The sequence below is a fragment of the Electrona antarctica genome (assembly GCF_951216825.1).
Source record: "Electrona antarctica genome assembly, chromosome: 3".
Taxonomy (NCBI): domain Eukaryota; kingdom Metazoa; phylum Chordata; class Actinopteri; order Myctophiformes; family Myctophidae; genus Electrona; species Electrona antarctica.
Window position 1 is genome coordinate 18,308,673 of NC_136808.1, and position 21,688 is coordinate 18,330,360.

Here is a 21,688-nt window from a genome sequence, read left to right on the forward strand (position 1 = left end):
CCCCTTAACCCTAAACTAACTTGCCATTTTTTACTATTTTAAAAAACCTTTTAAACTAGTTCAAATAGCCGATCTACAAGCTCACAATGTCTCGATGTAGATCGGCTAGTTGAACTATTTTTAAATGTTTTTTTGTTTAGGGATAAGGGTGGCGCAAGTGCCCCTGTTACGTGTTGTCTTGATGCCATATGTATTCCATCTGAAGAAAGCGAGGACTATACAGAGACATTGGAGATGGAGTCACTTGGAGTGGGGATGACGGGGGACGAGGGGGGAGGGGGGGAAAAGGGGTGAAAAAAAACCCCTGGGAAATGCACTTGTCCTTGTCGATATCTAAGAGAAATGCTTTCTAATGTATACTGCACTGCTTTTTCCAAATAAAATAAACATAAAAAAAAAAGAAAAAAAAGGTGGCGCAAGATGGAGCCCAAAATATACTATGTTATAAAGAAACAAAAAAATGTTGGCAATTCCTGGGACACTTTGAGCCTTTGAGCCGTGTACCACGGGAAACCTCAGGGTTCCTTGATGGGATTTAAAAATTGAGTGTACAAATTGGTTCCATTTGCACACACTCTGAGTTATGGGGGGGGGGGGGGGATTCCTTGAACTACAAACTTGAGAACCACTGGTGTCGAACAAATTAACTGTAACGTTGTGTACACGCGGTTCTCCAGGGAGACGACGAAGCGAGCCTGGGATTACCCGTCAGCCCCTTCATGGACAGGGAGTCTCCGCAGCTGGCCAAGCTCCAGGAGTCCTTCATCACCCACATCGTGGGGCCGTTGTGTAACTCGTACGACGCGGCAGGTCTGCTGCCTGGGTACTGGATCAATGAGGAGGGGTCAGAGGAGGATGAGGAGGAGGCACCGGGGGACACAGAGACTGATGAGGATGAGGAGGAAGAGCTGGCACCAAGTAAGAGATACTATTATTAGGTTCTTCAGTGTTTATTCCGTCTGTGGACCCAGATGAGGCAATGCAGTAGGCCAGGGGTTCTCAACGTTTTTGGCCGGGGACCCCCGGAAATGCTTTGGCAATGTCTCGGGACCCCCGCCCCGCCCCCTCCCGACCCCCAATATAAATTGACTGCTACAATAACCTTAAACCATTTTGGGCGGGAACCTCTTTTGGTGTTTTAAGCATTGTTATAATTTAGCTATTGAAAAATAGCAGATCTACAAGCTACGAACTTGTAGGTCTGCTATTTTTGAAAAATCGTGAAAATAAAATTTAAAAAAAAATCTTTTTTATTTTCTTTTTTTTTTTGAAAATAATTTGGGGACCCCCTAAAATAATTTGGCGACCCCCCGAGGGGTCGCGACCCACGGGTTGAGAACCCCTGCAGTAGGCAACCACAAGGAGCAGCTTGAATCAATGAATGGTTGGCGTCTGGCATTCATCACACCAAATCTCTGCTGCACATTCAGACAGAGAATATTCCAAATGAAGATGTCTTTGTCCATCAAATTACCTTTTTTAATGTTGTTTTTTTTTTTTTACTGGTGAATAGAATAATCAAGAAGCGGTTATCAATTTATTCTATGAATGTATTCTAGATTACTGGAACTCACTTCAGAGCATTTTTGGTCAAAAGCGATCATAAAACCTATAGGGCGACCCTGAAGTGTGTATCGCTGAGCCATGTGGTCCTTGCCTGATGACCTTACTGTCCTTGACCTTTGACCACCAATGTGCAGATTATGTCAGATACTATAGAGACTTAAATATGTGAAGTTTCATGGCCTTGTCTTTTGATGATGAAACCGTGCATTTCATACACACAGTGACATACTGTACACACTTGCAGACACAAACTTATTACAATAGCTCAATGGTCTCAGAACATGGTTATTGTAATGATCAATCAATAGTATTTCGTCAACAAATTTAGTTCCTTTTTATCACAATGAAAACTACATTTCTTCAAGGTTTTAAAGAAGAAAATACCATGATATTTTTTACACATTTATTTTTATATTAATCTTATATTATATTTTGCCAATTATTCAGGGAGCCCACTTGCAATATACTTATGGCCCACCAGTAGGCCCCAGTCCACAGGTTGGGCATCGGCTGCAATAGAGGGTATGCGCGTGACATCATCATTAAACCCGGAAGTTATGCGGTAACGCCTACTGATTGGCAAAAAACTACTTTCTGGCCTTGACAGCCCATACATCCCATACACAACAGAAAAGTCCAATATGCTTGCATTAAACTACGTTAAACAATGTTAAACTCACTTTGCCACTCACTTTGCCACTCGATTTGCCACTCGATTTGCCATTCACTTTATGCATGCGCATACCCTCTATAGTGAATGAGCCGTATTCTCTCTGTGTTGCTCCAGAACGGAGGAAGGGCCAGCGGCGGCTGTACTGCAACATCATGCAGCACCTGACTGACAACCACAAGGTGTGGAAGCACACCATCGAGGAGGAGGAGAAGAGCAAGGAGCAGCAACAAGTGGACAGCCTGCCAGCCAGCCTGCCCACCTCGCCATCCGATGACATCCAGGTCATCCAGGAGGAGGAGGAAGTTGAGGAGCGCCAGTAGCAGGAGGACGACGCGACCACACGGGACAGAAGGAGAACCAGGAGGCCTGGGTAGAGGGAGGGGTGGGGTTTGGGGGGGGGGGGGAGAACCTCAACCACCCACACAGACAGACATGAGGATAGAGAAACGCACGTGAACACAGAGAATTGATAAACACGCACATAACATAACTTGCACGCAGGCACACACACACACACACACGCAGGCACACACACACGCACACACACACATACACGCAAATACAGTACACACATTTAGAAAATGTCACTGTGCTAACACTCAGATGCTTACGCAGTCACATTATTTTTGAGAAAAAAAGAAAGAAGAAAAAATAGGCCTTACTACTGTGAGCGGATCCTTTGCTGCAATGGTGGGAGCTCCACTCCTATGCACTTTCATCCCATGGAGAGTCCAGTGCACCCAGACAAAACAAAGCCCCCCCCCCCCCCCACACACACACACCCCCACACCCCCCACCACCACCAGGACTGAGGAGGCTGGTGCAGAGGACCAGAGGAAGAGACGGACTCGCCCTCCTCTGTGATCTGGCTCTAATGCTGCCTTGAACGCAAAGCGCTCAATGGCTTATTTACGCTTCAGTGTGTGACTGTGAGTGTCACAGTCGTACAGCGAAGTATGAATTAGCTCTGACTCTCCCTTAATAGGTACAAAACGGAAACAAAACAAACTATTTAAAAATGATGAAAGCTGGATGGGAAGCAAATCAAACGAGCAACACCCGTAACCAAAGTGAACAGTTGAAACATGAAAAGACGATCAACGTCAGGTATATTCTAGACCTATATATCAAATGTGCCTGTCTGAACCTTTACTGAGTCCATATAGGCCCAGAGCCTGGGCTTGAGTGTAGTTCTCTCCACTTGCTGGCGACACGAAACACTGTATCATTGACTCAGTCACAGAGACATTGTTGTAATGTTGACTGATTAATAGCATTATATCTGCATCATTTTTGATGCCTTTATTCATGTGTACCACCTGCCTTTTATGTTTGATTATTTTACTCTGTTTGCTTCTGTGTGTGTGTGTGTGTGTGTGTGTGTGTGTGTGTGTGTGTGTGTGTGTGTGTGTGTGTGTGTGTGTGTGTGTGTGTGTGTGTGTGTGTGTGTGTGTGTGTGTGTGTGTGTGTGTGTGTGTGTGTGTGTGTGTGTGTGTGTGTGTGTGTTTGCGCGCTCGCGCACACGAGTGAAGGGTTAAGGGAGTATACTGTATGTGCATATTGTTAGTATGTTACCTGTATGAATGTATATGCGTTTGTTTTTTCAGTAATGTTTTGTTTTTAATCAGTGAAATATCCTCTGGTGTTTAACATGTTGCATTCAGATCAGGAGTGCTGTTTCAATGAAGGGATTCCTCATTTTCATTTTGATTATAACTATTTTTTTTAAAGGTTACTCAGGATTCACGCAAAGACAAATAATTATTTTGCAAGAATTTATGTAATTATTGTTAAATACGCTTTTAAATCAAAGAAAAGTAAAAACTGGGTGACTGAAGTAGTTTTTAATCTTTGTACGAACAACTTGACTACGTAACAAATTGAAGCAATTGAATCGTCCTCTGTGCCAGAGAAAAGTCTTTCTGCCACTCTTTGCAACTTTTTGCATCACCTTTTAACAACATCACTGGAGAAATGCTTTTCTTGATTGTCACTAGGAAGAGTTTGCAGCAGGACAACATTATTGTAAAATGAAATTTCCGTGGTAGTTCATGTACCAGTATATTAGGAAAATGCTATTTTGTCTGCATTGTTTTTAAACCAACAGTACAGTACTACAACGAGACATCTTCATTTCAGTCCACTTGCAGACACTGAGGTTAAAGACAAATGGACCCCCTTTCCCCCCCCCCCTTTTTCCTCCTTTTTTGCCAAACCCATAACTAGGCCAGTGTGTAAAGAAGGGATCCAGGGTGTCACTTTCACTTCTGTTTTGTTGATATGTTTAAGATGTGCCATGAGGCAGGTTTAAAACTAATAGCTCTCTATTTTTATCTGTATGAACTCTAGGCATTCCACTATAAAATATTTTATGAAAGGGCAGGCAGCATTACCTGCCTAGTTCCTCTATCACCTTATTAAATCATTTTATCTGGAGACGAAAGTTCCTAAGTAGGCAGTGTAAATCATCATAATGATATTTAAAGACAACAAAATAGATATACCTAGGTGTGCACATTTTAATACCAAACAAGTGTTTAGCCTCTGCACAAAAAGAATGTGCATATAAATATATAAATATATTATATTTTTTAATTAATCAACTGAATGCATCTGTTTTCTACACGCAGCTGACATATACTGTACATTGAGACCCTGTAATTACCGTTCTGTTTCCAGAGTTTTTATCTAATACTATTTACAGGTGTGGAGCTGTGGGGTTTGGTGTTTTATTTTTATTTTTCATATGGGTTCAGCATCTCCATGTTCTGTATCATAACCACTCTATTCGTCTTTTTTCCCTTTTTATCTCTATCAAGTCTACCCAACCAGTGCCAAACGCTTCCTCCTTAAGCCTGATTTGTACTTAATTGTGTGGCGGTATCATACACGGTAGATAGCCGATCTACAAGCTTGCAGAGCGTCGCAGCACAATGCGATGTGAGCTTATAGATGGAAGTACTTTAGTCTGTCGGCAGTTGCACATCCCTAGGCATGTCAGACCAACCTGGGCTGTAATATGGCCCTTTTCAGAGAACATCTTGAGTCATATCCCTTTTGGCTCAAGTGACAAGGATGGAAAAGTTAACCCTAATTTTTACTTAGTTGTACCACAATGTATTTAGTCAAATAATATTTTCCAAGTGACACCGTTGCACAACAAAGTGTAAATCGGGCTACAGAGTTGGACTCGGGTCAGAGTCATGTACATTCTGATTTCTCTGTTGTCGATGGGCTCATTGTTGACCCATGCTGGATGGTAAAGCCTTGACCCACCCTCACCCCTACATTTTCTGTCTCATTTTGTTGTAAATCTTAGTTTGTTGGCTTGTCACTGTGCAGTCTCACAAAACACAGTGTACTCTGATGTATGTGTCATAAATACATCTATGAATGGCTGTTAACCCACATGTAGCATTAAGGTATGTACATTTGTCTAATGTAACCATTCACCCTCAACATTGTGGGGCAACTGATTTGTGTGTGTGACTGTGTGTGTGTGTGTGACTGTGTGTGTGTGTGTGTGTGTGTGTGTGTGTGTGTTATTTATAGCTGTCATAAAACACCATCCCTAAAGTATCAACCGTTTATCATTGGCTTTTATTGTGTATCTGTGTGCATCCCTGTGTGTGTGCGTATGTGCGCTTAGAGAACACTGAAACTGACACTGCCTTAATTCTATTGTCCTTTTTACACAGATATATTTTAAGATCAACTGGGCTTGTAGCCAATAGCCTGTCATGAAGATTATGGTAGCTGTGGGCATTCAAGTCTACCCAGAAACCATACGTGTATGTTTAGAATATACTGTACTAGTTATCTGAATGCTACCTTCAATCAGGACCATTGTGTATCAACTAAATTGTTACCAAGAAATGTCTTCACCATTGTGTTTCTAAAGGTGTCTAATATGTACTAAAAGTTTGAAATTCAACTCCCGTGGGAAATTTGAGTTATTAGCATAATATGTGACCATACCATTAACATCCTATATAAGGCAAAAATAAGTCAAAATGTCATCATTCTTTAAGTAGCATGTGACATATGAAACTAGGGGGTTTTGATGATTCTGAATCCAGTCCAAGCATTAGTTTTACACAAAAAACTATCCTTGTGAGGAAAACAGCCACAGCCGTCATCACAAATGTGATGAGCTAATGCTTGGAATGGATTCAGAATCATGTCACATGCTACTTAAATGATGAAATTTGGACTTTTGCCTTATATAGGATGTTAATGGTATGGTCACATATGCTTATAACTCAAATTTCCCACGGGAGTTGAATTTCAAACTTTTAGTACATGTTTAGACACCTTTAGAAACACATTGGTGAAGACATTTCTTGGTAATGATTTAGTTCCCAGATTGGTCAAATACCTGATAAAATTCCCTTACTATAACTAGATCTTACACATTTAAAGTAGCCTATAGGTTGTGGTATTTGAAAGATATACTGTATGAAAAAATTGTACAAAAGCATTTTTTATTGTTAACAATTTCACCAATACATAAAAAATATTGCAATAAGGACATTTCACAAATGTTCAGATCATACTGAACGATTTTATAATTTAGTACATGTTTAGTACTGCACCATGTCCATGTAGCAGAAGCCAGTGTTGCATACAGATACTCCAAATCTACTGCTACAGTGGAGTACTGAGGTTTTTTGGTTTTTTTCAGCTCAGGTCAGAGTTAGTTCATATGTGGTATGTGGCTCAAGTCCAACCCCAACAGTGTGCAGAGAGATTTCTAGGAAAGTCTGCCAATCTCATTTCTCCATAAAGCTGAAACATGAGGGGAACCACTGGTCCCTGCCCTGAAGCTGTCCCGAGAAGAGATGTCCATGAACCACCACCGAGACGTACTCTATCAATCATTGACAGGTCTCTAACCCATCACTGAAGCACCAAGACATTTCATTTGAGCAGTGGTTCCCAACCTTTTTACAGAGCCTGCTTGGAAATCTTAAAGGCGTTCACGGCCCACCCATCTGGCCCACGGATCTGACCACACGGCAGCTTATACTGCTGCATGCGTGCATTTTCAGAGCATGTTTATTATTTAATGAACAGTGGAACTAACGTAGTATAGTTCCGATTTATCTGTGTCACATTAAAAACAACATACTCTAGGTTTTAATATAATATAACATTCTTTTAAATAATGTTATAGTATCATTAATATCCTAGTTTTTTTGCCAATTATTTGGGTGCCCACTTCCGATATCCTCATGTCCCACCAGTGGGCCCAGACCCACAGGTTGGGAATCACAGCATTTGAGGGGCTCAAACCAGCTTTTCAAGGAATCCGAATCGAACTCATGTTTCCAGAACACCAACTGGACTCGTAAAACCTCACCTTTGATTCTTGTCACCCGTCCCTGCTGCTTAACACTGTTATGTTGTGCAAACATGCATATTGCTCAGCCAAAAGTGTCTCGTTCATGGTTTCATCAAGTGAACCAGATACATAACCAGGCCAACCACCTGTTTGACATCATCTGCTCTCTTACATTGTCAATGTCCAAAGGTGAAAATCTACCTTTGCAAGTTGAGAGACCATTGGGAACACTGGGTGCTGGGTTCAAGCCATGTAGATTAGACACGATGTAATGTGCATCTCCTTGTCTACTGCTGCTGGGGAGTGTGAGTGTCTCTACAGCTCTGCTGTCTGCGGACAGTACAAATGGAGTATGGCATGGGCTGTAGGGTCATGCCCAGTTTAGGAGTTAGAGAGGGCACAGCACCTGGAGGGAACTGAAGATGGAATTGCTGGAGCATGGAGGTGAAAAAGAGAAACATCTCCATTCTGGCCAGTTGCTCACCCAGGCAATGACGCCTCCCTGAAGAGAAAGACAGCCATGTTGAGATTACTTCAAATTGTCTCTCTCTCACACACAAACACTTATATTATTTATGCCACATTATCACAAAACGGGACACAGATGTGATGTGATCAGAAAACCTATAGGGCCTACAACTTACGGCAACTACGTATGGCCCAGTCCAAATTGTTTCTGATAGTGTTGATACAGATATTCTGCCATTGAATAGTGGCCAACAAAATATACTGAGTGACATGACAAATTAAAGGCAAAACAATTGAATAAGTGGAGATAGAGTGGAATCTGTTTCGATACAGGTGATACAATTAAGCAATTAACATCCTATCATGCTGTGTGACATGTATAAAAATGAGGAAAAGATATAAGTGACTATGAAAGAAGGTTCATTACTTGGGCATGGATGGCAGGAAACTCCAGTCACAAAAATGGCTAAACTGGCAAGAGTTTCAATAGGAAGATCTATGGGAATTACATCAGGTTTTGGGTCCGTTGTCCCTGTAGAGGGAAGGGTCACGGCCCACGGGCAAATCAGTACAAAGTTTGGCTATTTTAACTATTCAAAAATGTCTTTCAAAATAGTAAAAGATGCAAAGTAGTTTAGGGATAAGGGGTTTAGCATGGATGAAAATAGAGCCCTTTATGTTGGTTTTTACTTTCATTTGTTTGTAGAAGAGCTTAATGTTGCACTTTTATGTGTGTGAGTTGAATTTACAGGTTGTATGAGTTCGATTTGGCAGCATTTCATTCTGGGGTATATCCAAGGACTTCTTAACTTATTTTCTGACTTGACAGTTTTGTGATTCTTAAAAACCTTAAGTAATAACTAAGTAAGTAAGAATAATACCCTATGTGACTGAGTGAAAACATTTCACTGAAGTCTTACAGTAAATGAAAATAGGGTCTTTGTTTGGGAGTTTAATGGCATGACAACATGACATTTAAACATGACACAAGTCAAAAGATATTTACCCAGAGAGAATGGTAGGAAGGCTTCACGTCTGACAAAGTTGCCGTTACTGTCCAGGAACCTTTGGGGTGAGAAAATGCCGGGTTCGTTCCAGTATTTCTCATCCATGTGCACTGAATAGAGGTTGGTGATGACCATGGTGCCTTTTGGAATGCTGTACCCGTTGACACTGACGTCCTGCGAGGTGGCACGGAAGATGCCCAGAGGTACGATGTTACAAAAGCGCAGGATCTCATGCAGAACAGCCTCCACATAAGGCATCCTCTGTTTGTCCTCCAGTGAGGGGGCCTTTCCATTGACCAGCACACTGTCGATCTCCCGATGCACCCTCTCTTAACAAGGAGAAACGCACAAAATTAGCCATTCATATTATGTAACCATATTATCTATGCCTGGCATACTGAGCATGCCCAAATTAATTTGGGGTGCACATTCAATTTCCCATGATATTTAGATCACATCTCTTTTTGTTCAGCATCAGTGTCTACTGTAAGCAGGGCTATTAACTTGATTAAATTAAAGTTTTTAAAGATAGGATAATGTCAGGTAAAAGCCATACAGGTAACTAACTGACCTTGTATGTTGGGGTAGAGGGCCATATACAGCATGGCCCAGCGCAAGGTATTTGTAGTGGTCTCTGTGCCTGCAATAATGAGCTCTCCCACAGAGTAAATGAGGTTCTCCAGGGAGAACGAGGTGCCAGGGTCCCCAGCACTCTGCTCCAACTCGTCCAGGTAGGCATCGACATAATGTCGGGGCGCCTGCGGCAGCCTGCCCTGGGAAAAACCCTCGATAGTCTTCTGCAGGAAGACATAAACCTCAGCAGCATTGCGGAACAGCTTCTGATGTTTCCCAAAGGGCACATACTCAAGCCAAGGGAAGGCGTTGTAGAGGAAGGCCGCAGGGCTCACAGCCAACTCCACATTCTCGCTGAAGAGCTCGATCATGTGCTGGAAGTTGTGGTCATCGTAAGTAAAGCGCTGGCCAAAAAGGATTAGGTTGGTGATGTTGGACACAGCATTGGTCACCAGGTGTTTGGGATTGAACGGTTTCCCCTTGTGCTCGTCCATGGCGTCGAGGAAAAACATGCACTCTTCAGATATCTTCCTCTCAAACTGTTTCTGGCCACTGCCAAAGTAACGGAAGGAGTTGCAGGCCAGTTTGCGGTGTTCAATCCAGTTTCGACCAAATTTACAGTTGAGCAGACCTTTAAGAGGCAGAATAGAGGTGTGTGAATTAGTGATTTAACACCACAATTACTTTCAAATATGCAAATCGTCAAATACAAAACACTAAATAATCTCCTTACCACCCATTTTGGTCATCTTCTTGAATAAAGGCAATGATGGACGATCAGCAAATGCATCACTCTGATGATACAGACACTCCTTATGAGAATCATATCCGTTCAGCACCACAGTCAGAATACCTCCAAGATCGATACTAAAGATCTGTAAGAAATGCATAGAAAGTGATGAAACTTTTCTTTATATTGTTGGTGTGGTGGTTACAATTGGTATACATAAATAAATAGCCTATAGCCTAAGTTACTGCCAGAAAGAAAGACTTGTGAAGAAGAGGTTAAATTGTTTCCTGCAGGTGGAAGCTCTGGTCAGATTAATATTGGTGGTTCTTGTTTCATCTTCAGGGGCTGCATGAGCAAAGTTTTAGTGTCACGAGGACTGAAACGTTGGCTGTGAACCACAATGGCACAAAAAATACTCAACAATGCTGCAGTTTAGATTGTTCACCAAAAGCCATGCAGCCCAGACCGCACCAATGCAACTCGCAACCATTACCCCTGCCCCCTGGCATTGGTGTGTGATTCTGATCATCTGATGTTTGTTTTTTTGTTTAGATCAGGTAGGCTACAGTATAGTGTATATATATATATATATATATATATATATATATATATAAGCTATAACTTTATTGTCACTTATTTGTCTTGTAACTCACAAGACTCAGTAGCCCTGCAATATCCACAGCTAACATGACATTGATTGATTGATTGAAATATTTATTAACAGTTTGCAGAATTACAGTACATTTCAAGCACAAACTCAATACAAAGGCTGTTAACTGTGAGTGGACGACCCAATTAAGCATTACACTTGTTTACAAGAGGGTCCACCATGTTCAATTCATCAAAACATTAAGAGACGTACAAATAGACACTTCTATATAGACAAAGAAGAGAACAGGAATTCATCATAGACATTGACATATTGAAGGTGATGCCTCAGGCTCAGTCAAGACATATCTAGGCCATGTGAGTCTGACTTTTATTTTATAGAGAATGTGATGCATGGGTATGCAAAAAAAGAGAAAAAAAACCATGCACATACTTTTTCTGCTGCAATTTAGGCTATTGTTGTTACAGTCCAATCTTTTTATGTAGCCTATTAGGGAGAAATGATTCTTAGAAAATGTGGGCTATCTCTTTTGTTTGTGCAGCTGCAGACTAGTTACCTACAGTAAGCCTATACCGGTAGACATTTTTGGGACGAACAACTTTCAGAACGCAATGAACACAACACACCATGTAAAAGTAAAACCTCAGTCTAGGCATTCTCTCTCGCCCGCTCCCCTCCCTCTGTTAACTTATAATTGCGCGCGTGCGTGTGTGTGCACGTGTCAAGTAGGCTAGTGTGAGAAATAAAGTTACTAGTAGTCAGTAATCATCACATATCGGGTCCTTGCATCAATGTAAACATGCATCGAATAGCCTAGGGAAATGCCAGCAGTTATACCTGACCATGCACTTCACTTTGCTTCTTCAGGAAGACGTGCGGCTCCGTGGCGAGAGACAGAATGTTCCCTATCAGTGGGATGGCAGATGGCCCAGGAGGAAATCCTGGGGGTCTTCTCTGCTTGACGAGCTGGCGAACCAGGAGAAGAAAGACAAGGCAAATGACCAGGCAATAACTGACACCGAGTAACACATGTCCATACGACGACAATGACACTAGAGGTGGCGAGTTAATTGACACCATTTTAAAATCTACTTCCAAGCCCTTCTGCTTCTCCCCGAAAAAGGACCGTGGCATAGTGTAGTGTAGGCTATCATCTTGCACATTTTCTATCCCCCGCCTCTAAGACTAAGATTGGCCAGAAGTTTCGAGTGAACCATGACTGTGAGATGAACTTTGTTCATTGATCAATAAACTAAATAAAGGCTAATTTGGGGCGTCGCAAAAGCCTTTCTGAGGTAAGTGTCGCTCCACAAACATGACGTGTTTTCAACTGAAACTGAAACGTTGAATCTGTTTGCAGATAAAACGGAAAAAGAAAAGAAAAAAATGTTTGCAGAACTGTTGAATTGGCACACACTCGTCATCTGACATCTGCTGATTCAGCTAGCCGGTTCACATGACGCTCGAGGCAAGATTGAGGCGTCATGATACAGTCATGTTTCAGCTAGAGCTAATTCAGAGCAGGTTGACATTAATTTGTTTTTTCCCCACATAATATGCCTATTAGGCAGCAGGCTACATTGCATATTTGAAGTATAGGCCTACTATAAAAAGCTTATTGAAGTCCCATATCCATCCATCTTCAACCGCTTATCCGTAGTCGGGTTGTGGGGGCAACAGCGCCACCAGAGCTCCAGACTTCCCTCTCCATATAGCAACATTAGTAACTTAGGCGTTCCAAGGCCAGTAAGTCAATGTAATCCCTCCATCTGTGCCTTGGTCTGCCCCGGGGTCTCCTAGCTCCCAGTGGGACGTGCATGGAGGACCGCCCTAGGGAGACGTGCTAACCAGATGCCCGAAAGTCTTTGCATCTAATTTAAAAAACAAATAGAAATGTCTTGTTTTAAGGGCACACGCACACAATGCAATTATTTATATGACTGCATGCATGTTATGTTTGAAAATCTGGACTTAAACATCAATTAGGCTATATATTCCATTTGATAGGTTACATTTTATATTTGATGCACACTATTTGTCTTCAGTGTTAAATCCATGTGTATGTAGCCTACTTCATGCAAATACAACATTCAACTACAGTCACTATCATGTGCATAATATTAGGAAGAAATGAAACATTTCAGGCTTTGCATGCCTCTACTCGTTAAACATATCAAATAGGCAACAACAATACATAACCACACTGATTTCACTTACTCACTACATGAAATGTATTGTGTTGTTTGTGTATTCACTGTAGATATGGCCTCAGCTGACTCAGTGACATAACATTTATCTGCATAAGTGCATAAGCATATTGATAACCATGACATGATGATTGTCTACTACTATCAGAGGGACTGACTGTATGTGCAATATGACATGCATGCGCGTGTTCCTGCTGATTCTGTTCTTATCATGGTTATCAATATGCTTATGCAGATAAATGTTATGTCACTGAGTCAGGCCGCTGAGACCATATTATACCAATAAGAAATGTCATGCTTTGTTTCTTTGGCAAAACAGTTCAGTATTTTTCAGTTCAGTACTTTATAGGCAAGGCAATTCAGTTTGTACTGTATAGCACATTTCAACCACAAGGCGAAATTCAATGTGCTTCACAGTTTACAGAAATATACTGAGGTGAAGGTGAAGTTCATATAATTCCTACAAGCATGCTCCTGACCCCTGTTTCGCTTCACATTTTTTGGGGAAGCTCTTTTGTTTTGTTCCTGTTTTTCCCACTTGCCCTTGACAGAACCTTCAGAAATGATGAGGAAGTGGAGGGAACATTGAAAATATGATACAATAGAGTAGAACCTGTTGTTTTGTTTTTGTTTTTTTCACTCATTAAAATCTAAATGGTTTCAGAATCGAAAAGGCATTGCTGTGTTACCATGTTTTTGAAACAAATGAACTAATGACCCTGTAAGCTTGACCTGCCTTCACCTCAACATGGTAGAGTTCATGTAGCCTACTATGTTTAGAAGCTGTTGGGGCTTGTTATTTATTAGTTATGCCAAAAATGTTTGAACCATTACGCTCCAAAAATACCCTTCTGTTGGATGATTTTACAAATTTGCGAATAACCTGTCCCTTGTTCCTGTCCCTTCCCCCTCATATGTAAGACATTGGGTTGCTGACTAATAGTGGAAGTTACAGGCAGACTTATATTTGAATGCTTGAGATAAAGTATGGGTATCAATGTACTACCGAACACTTAAAAGGAAACAAGCATTTGTTGAAGGGAATGTGATTATACTGTTGGCCATTGCACTGAATCTTTCCTTGGTTCATCATTGCCCTTGATCTACTTGGGCCGGGCAGCTATGCTGCCAGTCCCTCTAGTACTGTATAACTGTATTTCTGCCAGGAAATCTTCCTTTCCATGCATATAGAAATAGATAAAACAACTCTAAGGTATATTAATGACATGTTGAAAATGAGTGGTATTCCCCTTTAAGTAGTGGTCTGCATAGCATTCATGTATGTCTCCCAAAGCTGGACAAAATCGTTCTGCCTATTTTTAGACCGATACAGTTCATAGATAGAGTTCCTTTTGCCACATCCTTATTGTTGGGGCATCCGTGTTTTTCCAACATCGCGCAACAACTGTCCTAGCTTGAAGAAGTCCAAAGGCCAAGATTTTAGTCTGGTTTGCTGTCTAGTCTATAAAGTTCTTTGGATATATTCCAAGTAGGCCTACACATAGTTTCACACTTTTTTTGCTCAATGAAGGCAAACTCCCTACTCTACATGCAATAATAGGCTATACGTATATAAGCTCGCAGTCGCAACACATACAGTAGCATCACAACACTTTGTGAGCTTGTAGATCAGCTATTTTAGCATTAAAAAAAATAAATAGGCCATGCATGCTGTCCACTTTGCTGTGTCATTGGTTAGTCATGACCAGCATCTCATTAGATGTGAAGTTGTTTTTCCAGCCGTTCCTTCCTGTTGAGGCAGCTGGTAGACTTTTTCCAGATGCTTCAAATGGCCACCACAGACCTCTCCTAATAATTCAGACTTGTTATGGCTCCTTAATGAGCACTTTCATGCAAACAATTCGGCATTAACCAGTCCTATTTTATACCTGTGTGGCCAAAATATCCGAGTCTGTGTGTGTGTGTGTTTACGTACGTCTGTAATCTACGTAACTCGAGAACCGTTCGCCCTACCGACTTCAAATTACACAGGGGGTGCAGTGCCCGGTGTTGAGTCGGTCGGACCCACGGCTGTCCAGAACCGCCCCAAAAAGGTGTCTGCCTGCGCTCTGGACAGTGCCCCTGCCCAGTGTCCATACTGTATATGGAGCTGGCCTGTTCTGACATCATTCTGACTTCTGCATAGACTCCATATTTGGGCATGCCTGACAAATACCTCCATATATGGGCATAAAAGGGACACATACTGTACATAATAACTGGGTGGGGCATGCATTCCAACTTGCATCGTTCCAAGTAGGCCAGTGCCCAACGGGCACCGCTGTAGAGGCTCCAATGGGCACCGCGCTAGTTATTACTTGCGCAAGCAGAGCGTGCAAGTACTGTGGTCGGCTGCGTATGTATGGTATGCATGGTAATGTATGTATGGTATGCACTCTGCATAGTATGTATGGTATGTATGGTAGGCAGGCCTGGCCTCAGTGGTCGCCAAGGCACTCCTCTTCTTGGTATCATTTCCTCAGTGTTCCTCGAACCAATCTGCCGACTTGCTGGTCTTCTTTCCAAAGGAATTGTAGACGGCAACCCTGAAGTAGGCATTGTCACTGGGTGGGCCCGGAAGAGATTCCTCCAGCACTCGTGCAAAATCCTGCACTTTCCCTTGGTCATGTGTCTTGCTGGTGTCGATGCGGGGTCTGCGTTGCTCTCTGGTGCGATGCAGTTTCGTTGCCCGCAATTTCACCTTGCAGCACACCAACAAGTGATCGGTATCACAGTCAGCACTCTGGTAGACACTACCGTGTCAGCCTGACATTGGGTAGACCTGATCCTCACAAGGCGGCCCCCTTGTGAGGATCAGGTCGAGCTGGTGCCAGTGCTTAGAACGAGGGTGTTTCCAATACACTCTATGTTGAGGCTTCGACCCACGACCCACGTATGAACTAGATAGTTTATAAGAAATGGCACGGCGGCCATCCTTGCAGGCAGTGACACTAACAGCATGAGAATCCTGTAGGCTGTAACCTGTTATTTTGGGGGGTTGATGATGAATGTTACTATGAAACTTAAACAATTCATTACTCACCTAATGACACATCACACAGAAAGCAGGAGAAATAGACTCCGCGGGCAGTCGGGGCTTTATTATTTTTAAATCTTGCCAACAAAATGAACAGCGACACATTATAGTAACAGGATTACTTTTTTCGGAAACGTAACTAAGTAACTAACTACTAAATTGTACCTGTATGTATGTATGTAGGTACAGTCGTAGGTTTAGTCGGGAGAGTAGAGAGAGAGAGGGAGAAGGTTATGAAGTGGTGGTCGGACCTAAGTAAGGGGGTAACAGAGAGTTTGGAGGGAGAGCAGGCTCTGGACATCAAAACATTACCCGCCTTGTGAGTGGGAGGAGAAGGAGATAGGGAGAGGTCAAATGAGGACAGAAGGGACGTAACAGGAAGATACTTCTCTGCAGTAGGTAGGTTGAAGTCACCCAGTAGAATCAGGGGGGTGCCATCCTCCGGAAAGGAGCTGTTCATTCTAGTTCATCCAGGAAGTTCCCAGGAGTCCCTGGGGGTCGATAGAGCACAATCAAGCCCCCAGTAAGGCTATCCAACGTTGAAGCTGCCACTACCTACTGGCAAAAAGTGGAACTGCAGCACGTTCATGGAGGTGGACGGACGTTCATGACGTCATGTGCGTAACGTGCGTCATCCCAGGCCGGGCTTAACTTCCACTCACTCAAGCCATTGAGTTATAACGCCATCGAATTGAATAGCGGGGGGGGGGGGGGGGGGGGGGGGTGGCTAACGCTCCGGTTCGGTCTCTATGCTTTTATTACTCTATGAGCACAATGAGGGTGAGAGGTACTGGTTGTGATATTGAAATAGCATGAAATTCACATGTGAGAGAGATTTATGGGGGGGATTTGATTTGGGGGATTCGATTTGGGGGACATTAGTAGCCCTGTACTGCCCTGCACTACTAGTAGCAGTGTTATCTGGGGTAATCCAGGTTTCAGTCAGAGCAAAGAAATGCAGAGACTTGAGGGTGGCTTGGGCTGAGATGAATAATGTTCTGACATCTGCATAGACTCCATATTTTGGCATGCCTGACAAAGAACTCCATATATGGGCATAAAAGGGACGCAGACATAACTAGAACTGCACTCTGTCGAGTGCCTACTTGAGCGCGCAAGTACTGTTGACCGCTACGAACTTTCAAATCTCAGCCTCTCTGTGAAATATTGGTTTCAACATTGAGTTATTAGGTTTAGCTATGTGCTACGTACCTAGTCATTGGTAAAAAACAAATAGTATTTTGAAGTATGGTAAAAGCTTCTATCTATCAGATTACATACATGTATACATAGAGGCATTACCTTTAATGTAAGTTGTACTGTTCTTCATATAAACAGTAAACTTACATATATACATGTACTGTATGTATATGTAAGTTGTATATATGTATATGTAATTTGTAAGTTGATGAGTAGTATACTGTAGTTACTTGGGTTGTTTTATGCGTATGCTGTATCTGCATGATTTGAGAGTGACGTAATGAAGATATGTACCAATGCCAGGGTATAACTGGCTCTCGATGGTGACGTAATAAAGATATGTTTCAGTGTCGGGTGGATTAAAGGTAATGCCTCTATGTATACATGTATGTAATCTGAAACCTACCTTTATTACGTCACCATCAAGAGCCAGTTATACCCTGTCATTGGTACATATCTTGCGCAAGTAATAACTGGGTGGGGCATCCATTTCCAACTTGCATCGTTCCACCCAACATGTGCCGCTCTAGTAAATGAAAAAACAAAAATCAGACCTTTCTGAAGTGAGTGGTGCAACAGCGTCCCCTGTTGGTACCCTAAACATAGGGACATACAGACATAGGGATGGACACAGGGACATTGCTGTCCCTTGCACCACTCAAAAAAAACCATCCAAAAACGAAAGAAACAAAACTACATCTTCCGAATGAATACTTTCCACCATATATGTCATATAGTCATAGTCCTATAGGCTTTCTCCTTTGTTCAGATCTGCAACTTTTTGAAACATTTTGAAACTGCCAATGGCATGCCCAAAATAGGGATGCAAAGTTGTTAAACACGTCAAGTGATACAGAGCTGAAACATTACAATTTTGGGGACCACTGACTTTATAGACTTTGTATAGACTGCAAATCAGCAGGGATGCTTCTATACGGATGTGACATAGGTTCACTGACAAGTCGCAAAAGTTGTATAAAACAGTTAAATATTGAATAATCATTGTCAAACTTTGGTTGTGGTGTTATCTTACTGTGTAAGCTATATATCATGGATTACAACCTCATTTGCTCAAAACCTTTTAATGCCAGTTGCAGGTGCCCCAAGAGGTCTAGTAATCCCTCTACAACAATTGGGTCCAGGTGTTCAAATTGTGTTCTTCCTGTCTGACATAATGGAGCTAATGGAGCCCAGCAGGTGAATGTATTTTTGCTAATGGAAGTTTAACTTAAGATTTAATGATTCTCTGACCTTCGATGTGCGATTACTCAGGATACAGAACAATGTTTATTGTTCCTCTTCAGGTTGAAGGAGAGTAATTATATTATACGCAGATCACATAGGTGCAAGACTATCAGAAACCGTATCAATGAAAAAAGAGGTAATGACTGCCGGGGACCAATTTTGGTAGAATTATACCTTCTATCATACATGGGCAACTGGCGGCCCGGGGCCACATGCGGCCCCCACCATCAGCCTGCAGGTTAATATCCGAACATTGATATATTATTGATTTCAGCTAATTACTAGTATTAAAATGTTATTGTCTTTTTATGTCCAATGTATTTGTATTTAGTTCATAAAGTTAACATAACTATAACTAAATGCATTTGAAAATAATAATAATAATAATAATAATAATAATAATAATAATAATAATAATAATAATAATAATAATAATAATAATAATAATAATAATAATAATAATAATGGATTCCAATTCAAAAATAGCAAAAGACTATTCAGATTTTGTAGATCGGCTATTTTTGCTACGACGTAATATGCAATGTGGCCCTCTGGAATGAATGTGGATATAGTGGCCCTCTCCATTGTCAAATTTGCCCACCCCTGCCTTATATAGTACTGTTATTTTGTTGTTCACCTTTACCCTGTTCTGACCATCTGAATATAATGGCACAGGTCTGGACTGGTATCTATTTATTTTAAGTAGAGCCTGGTCCCATGACACAAGCTCGTATAGGCTCTCTTCCTGTACTGTATCTCTGACTCCATTTGTCTCAACAGTTACTAATTGATACAGAGTTCACATAGGTACACGGCATACATGCTCTATGTCACAATTAAAGTTGAATAATAATGTTTCTGTCCTAGGCTCACAACTTCTGATGGCAGGTGTGGTTAAACACCCAAACCACCCACGATGATAAACATCCAAAACCAACAATCCTTAAGTACATAGAAAAATCACACCTGTGTGAACTGAGTGGTGTAAGGTCTTATATAGACTGATCAGCTGTGGTCTGACGTAATGAAATCACACCTGTGTGAACTGGGTGACCATAGCAACCATGCTCATTTTTCGGTACGAACAGACACGTAAACTAACAATGATGAAATCACACCTGTGTGAACTGGGTGACCATAGCAACCATGCTCATTTTTCGGTACGAACAGACACGTAAACTAACAATGATGAAATCACACCCGTGTGAACTGGGTGACCATAGCAACCATGCTCATTTTTTTGGTACGGACAGACACGTAAACTAACAAAGCCAGTTGTAGGAGTGGTTTACATAAATGGCACCATTTCTGTTTATTAGCTGTTTGTCTCAGAGGTGGGTTGTGGACAGTTCAGAGACATGCATAAGTGACATCATTGGTAGGCAGGTTTGGTCATGTCAAAGAAGATATCAATAGTTTGCCCTCCTATGCCCGGCTTTGTGCCTCTGTGTGTACCCCCTACTAGCCCTAGTGATGATTTGATTGGCTGAGCACGGAATGTTATGTATGATCATGATGTATGATGATAAGAGCGGCCCTCACTTCACACGAGTGTGATCTTTGTAAGAACAAGGCCACAGGCCCAAAAGCTCAACGGTTAAGGATTAACCTGTGATGTCATGACATGCTTTTTATTTGTGTTTTTTCTATTCACTTGGTCATTAAGGTCCACAGAATGAGAGGTCTGCTCTGCCGGCACATCGCCATTTTTGTATACCACACTATTATATAGACAACCAATATAAGGCAAAATTTCATAATAATTTAAGTAGCATGTGACATGTCAAACTAGGGGGTTTACATGATTCTGAATCCATTCCAAGCATTAGTTTTGCACGAAAAACACTCCTTGACCTAAAAACGGCGATAGCCGTCATCACAAATGTGATGAGGTCAGCACATTTGAGCACATTTGGGCAAGTGGATATGGCCGAAAGGAGCCAGCTGGTGTTTCGGGCATCTGGTTAGGATGCCTCTCGGGCGTCTCCCTAGGGAGGTCCTCGACGCACGTCCCACTGGGAGAAGACCCCGGGGCAGACCAAGGCGCAGTTGGAGGAAACACTCACTGGCCTTGGAACGTCTCGGAATCCCCCAGGAGAAAGTCACTAATGTTGCTCTGGAGAGGGAAGTCTGGAGCACTCTGGTGGAGCTGTTGCCCCCGCGACCCGACTACGGATAAGCGGTTGAAGATGGATGGATGGATGGTTGTCTATGGTGGGTTATACAAAAATGGCCACAACTTCTTTTCACGATATTTCCGGCAGAGCAGACCTCTCATTCTGTGGACCTTAATGACCAAATAACTAGAAAAAATACAAATAAAAAGTATGTCATGACATCACAGGTCCTCTCAAATTTTCTCTTTCTCAAGTCTGCTCTTATGCACTTACATGTGACCACATCTTGCTGTATGTCATTAGAATTCCTTATTCTACTAACTAACGTTGTGAACTTGTAGATGAGCTATTTTCACTGTTATTAAAATGTCTTGGAATATTTTGAAATGTATTCAAGATTTTTGTAAAATGTTCACCTGTAACAAATGCCCAAAATTGGGACACCAGGTTGAAAGTGATTCAATCTGAGAGAGAACACTGCATGGTTGAAAGGCACTGCCAGGTTACGTTGGACCTACTGTAGGTCCAGATGCAGCTATCCGTTATCCTTGTTTTTAGTGCTCTTCGTCTTAGTGTTTTTCCTCATTATATGCTAAACCACATGGGCATTTTATAAACTAGATTGCATTTCTTGTAGAGCAAGATATAGAGCCCTACGTCCATTGTTTGTCCTGTTGTCGGGTGGGTGTATGTGGTACTCTTATGTAAAACCACACAGATAATTCCCTGGTGGAGGAATAAGTAAAGTAGGGTTAGGGTAGTGTTTTTAATATTAGAATCTAATCTAATCATTAGATCATATTTCACCAACATTATTATGTTATTATTTTGTTGTATAATGAGGAAATAATGCAGAATCGGTGTCCCTTTTAGTTCAGGTAAGTGGTGGAAGTACTCAACCTCAGTACAGA

General features: G+C 41.8%; 2 protein-coding genes across 4 annotated transcripts in view; one reads left to right on the forward strand and one right to left on the reverse strand.

The window, feature by feature from the left end:
* pde3b (phosphodiesterase 3B) overlaps nucleotides 1-6,023 on the forward strand; it is an 89,937-nt gene extending 83,914 nt beyond the window's left edge. For 2 of the 3 annotated variants that reach the window (XM_079497626.1, XM_079497628.1), the window contains exons 15-16: nucleotides 678-918; nucleotides 2,354-6,023. In XM_079497626.1, coding sequence (XP_079353752.1) covers nucleotides 678-918; nucleotides 2,354-2,559 — 447 coding nt within the window. In that variant the 3' untranslated portion in view covers nucleotides 2,560-6,023. The remainder of the gene's footprint in view (nucleotides 1-677; nucleotides 919-2,353) is intronic. The other variant, XM_079497627.1, reaches the window with a different exon arrangement.
* A 1,847-nt stretch (nucleotides 6,024-7,870) lies between these two features.
* On the reverse strand, nucleotides 7,871-21,062 carry cyp2r1 (cytochrome P450, family 2, subfamily R, polypeptide 1; the record flags this gene model as incomplete). The annotated part of the gene is made up of 7 exons (XM_079496228.1): nucleotides 7,871-8,085; nucleotides 9,058-9,387; nucleotides 9,630-10,262; nucleotides 10,365-10,506; nucleotides 11,809-11,983; nucleotides 15,674-15,879; nucleotides 21,051-21,062. 7 exons carry the CDS (start codon nucleotides 21,060-21,062, stop codon nucleotides 7,871-7,873), a joined length of 1,713 nt encoding a protein of 570 aa, XP_079352354.1.
* Nucleotides 21,063-21,688: the final 626 nt, after the last annotated feature.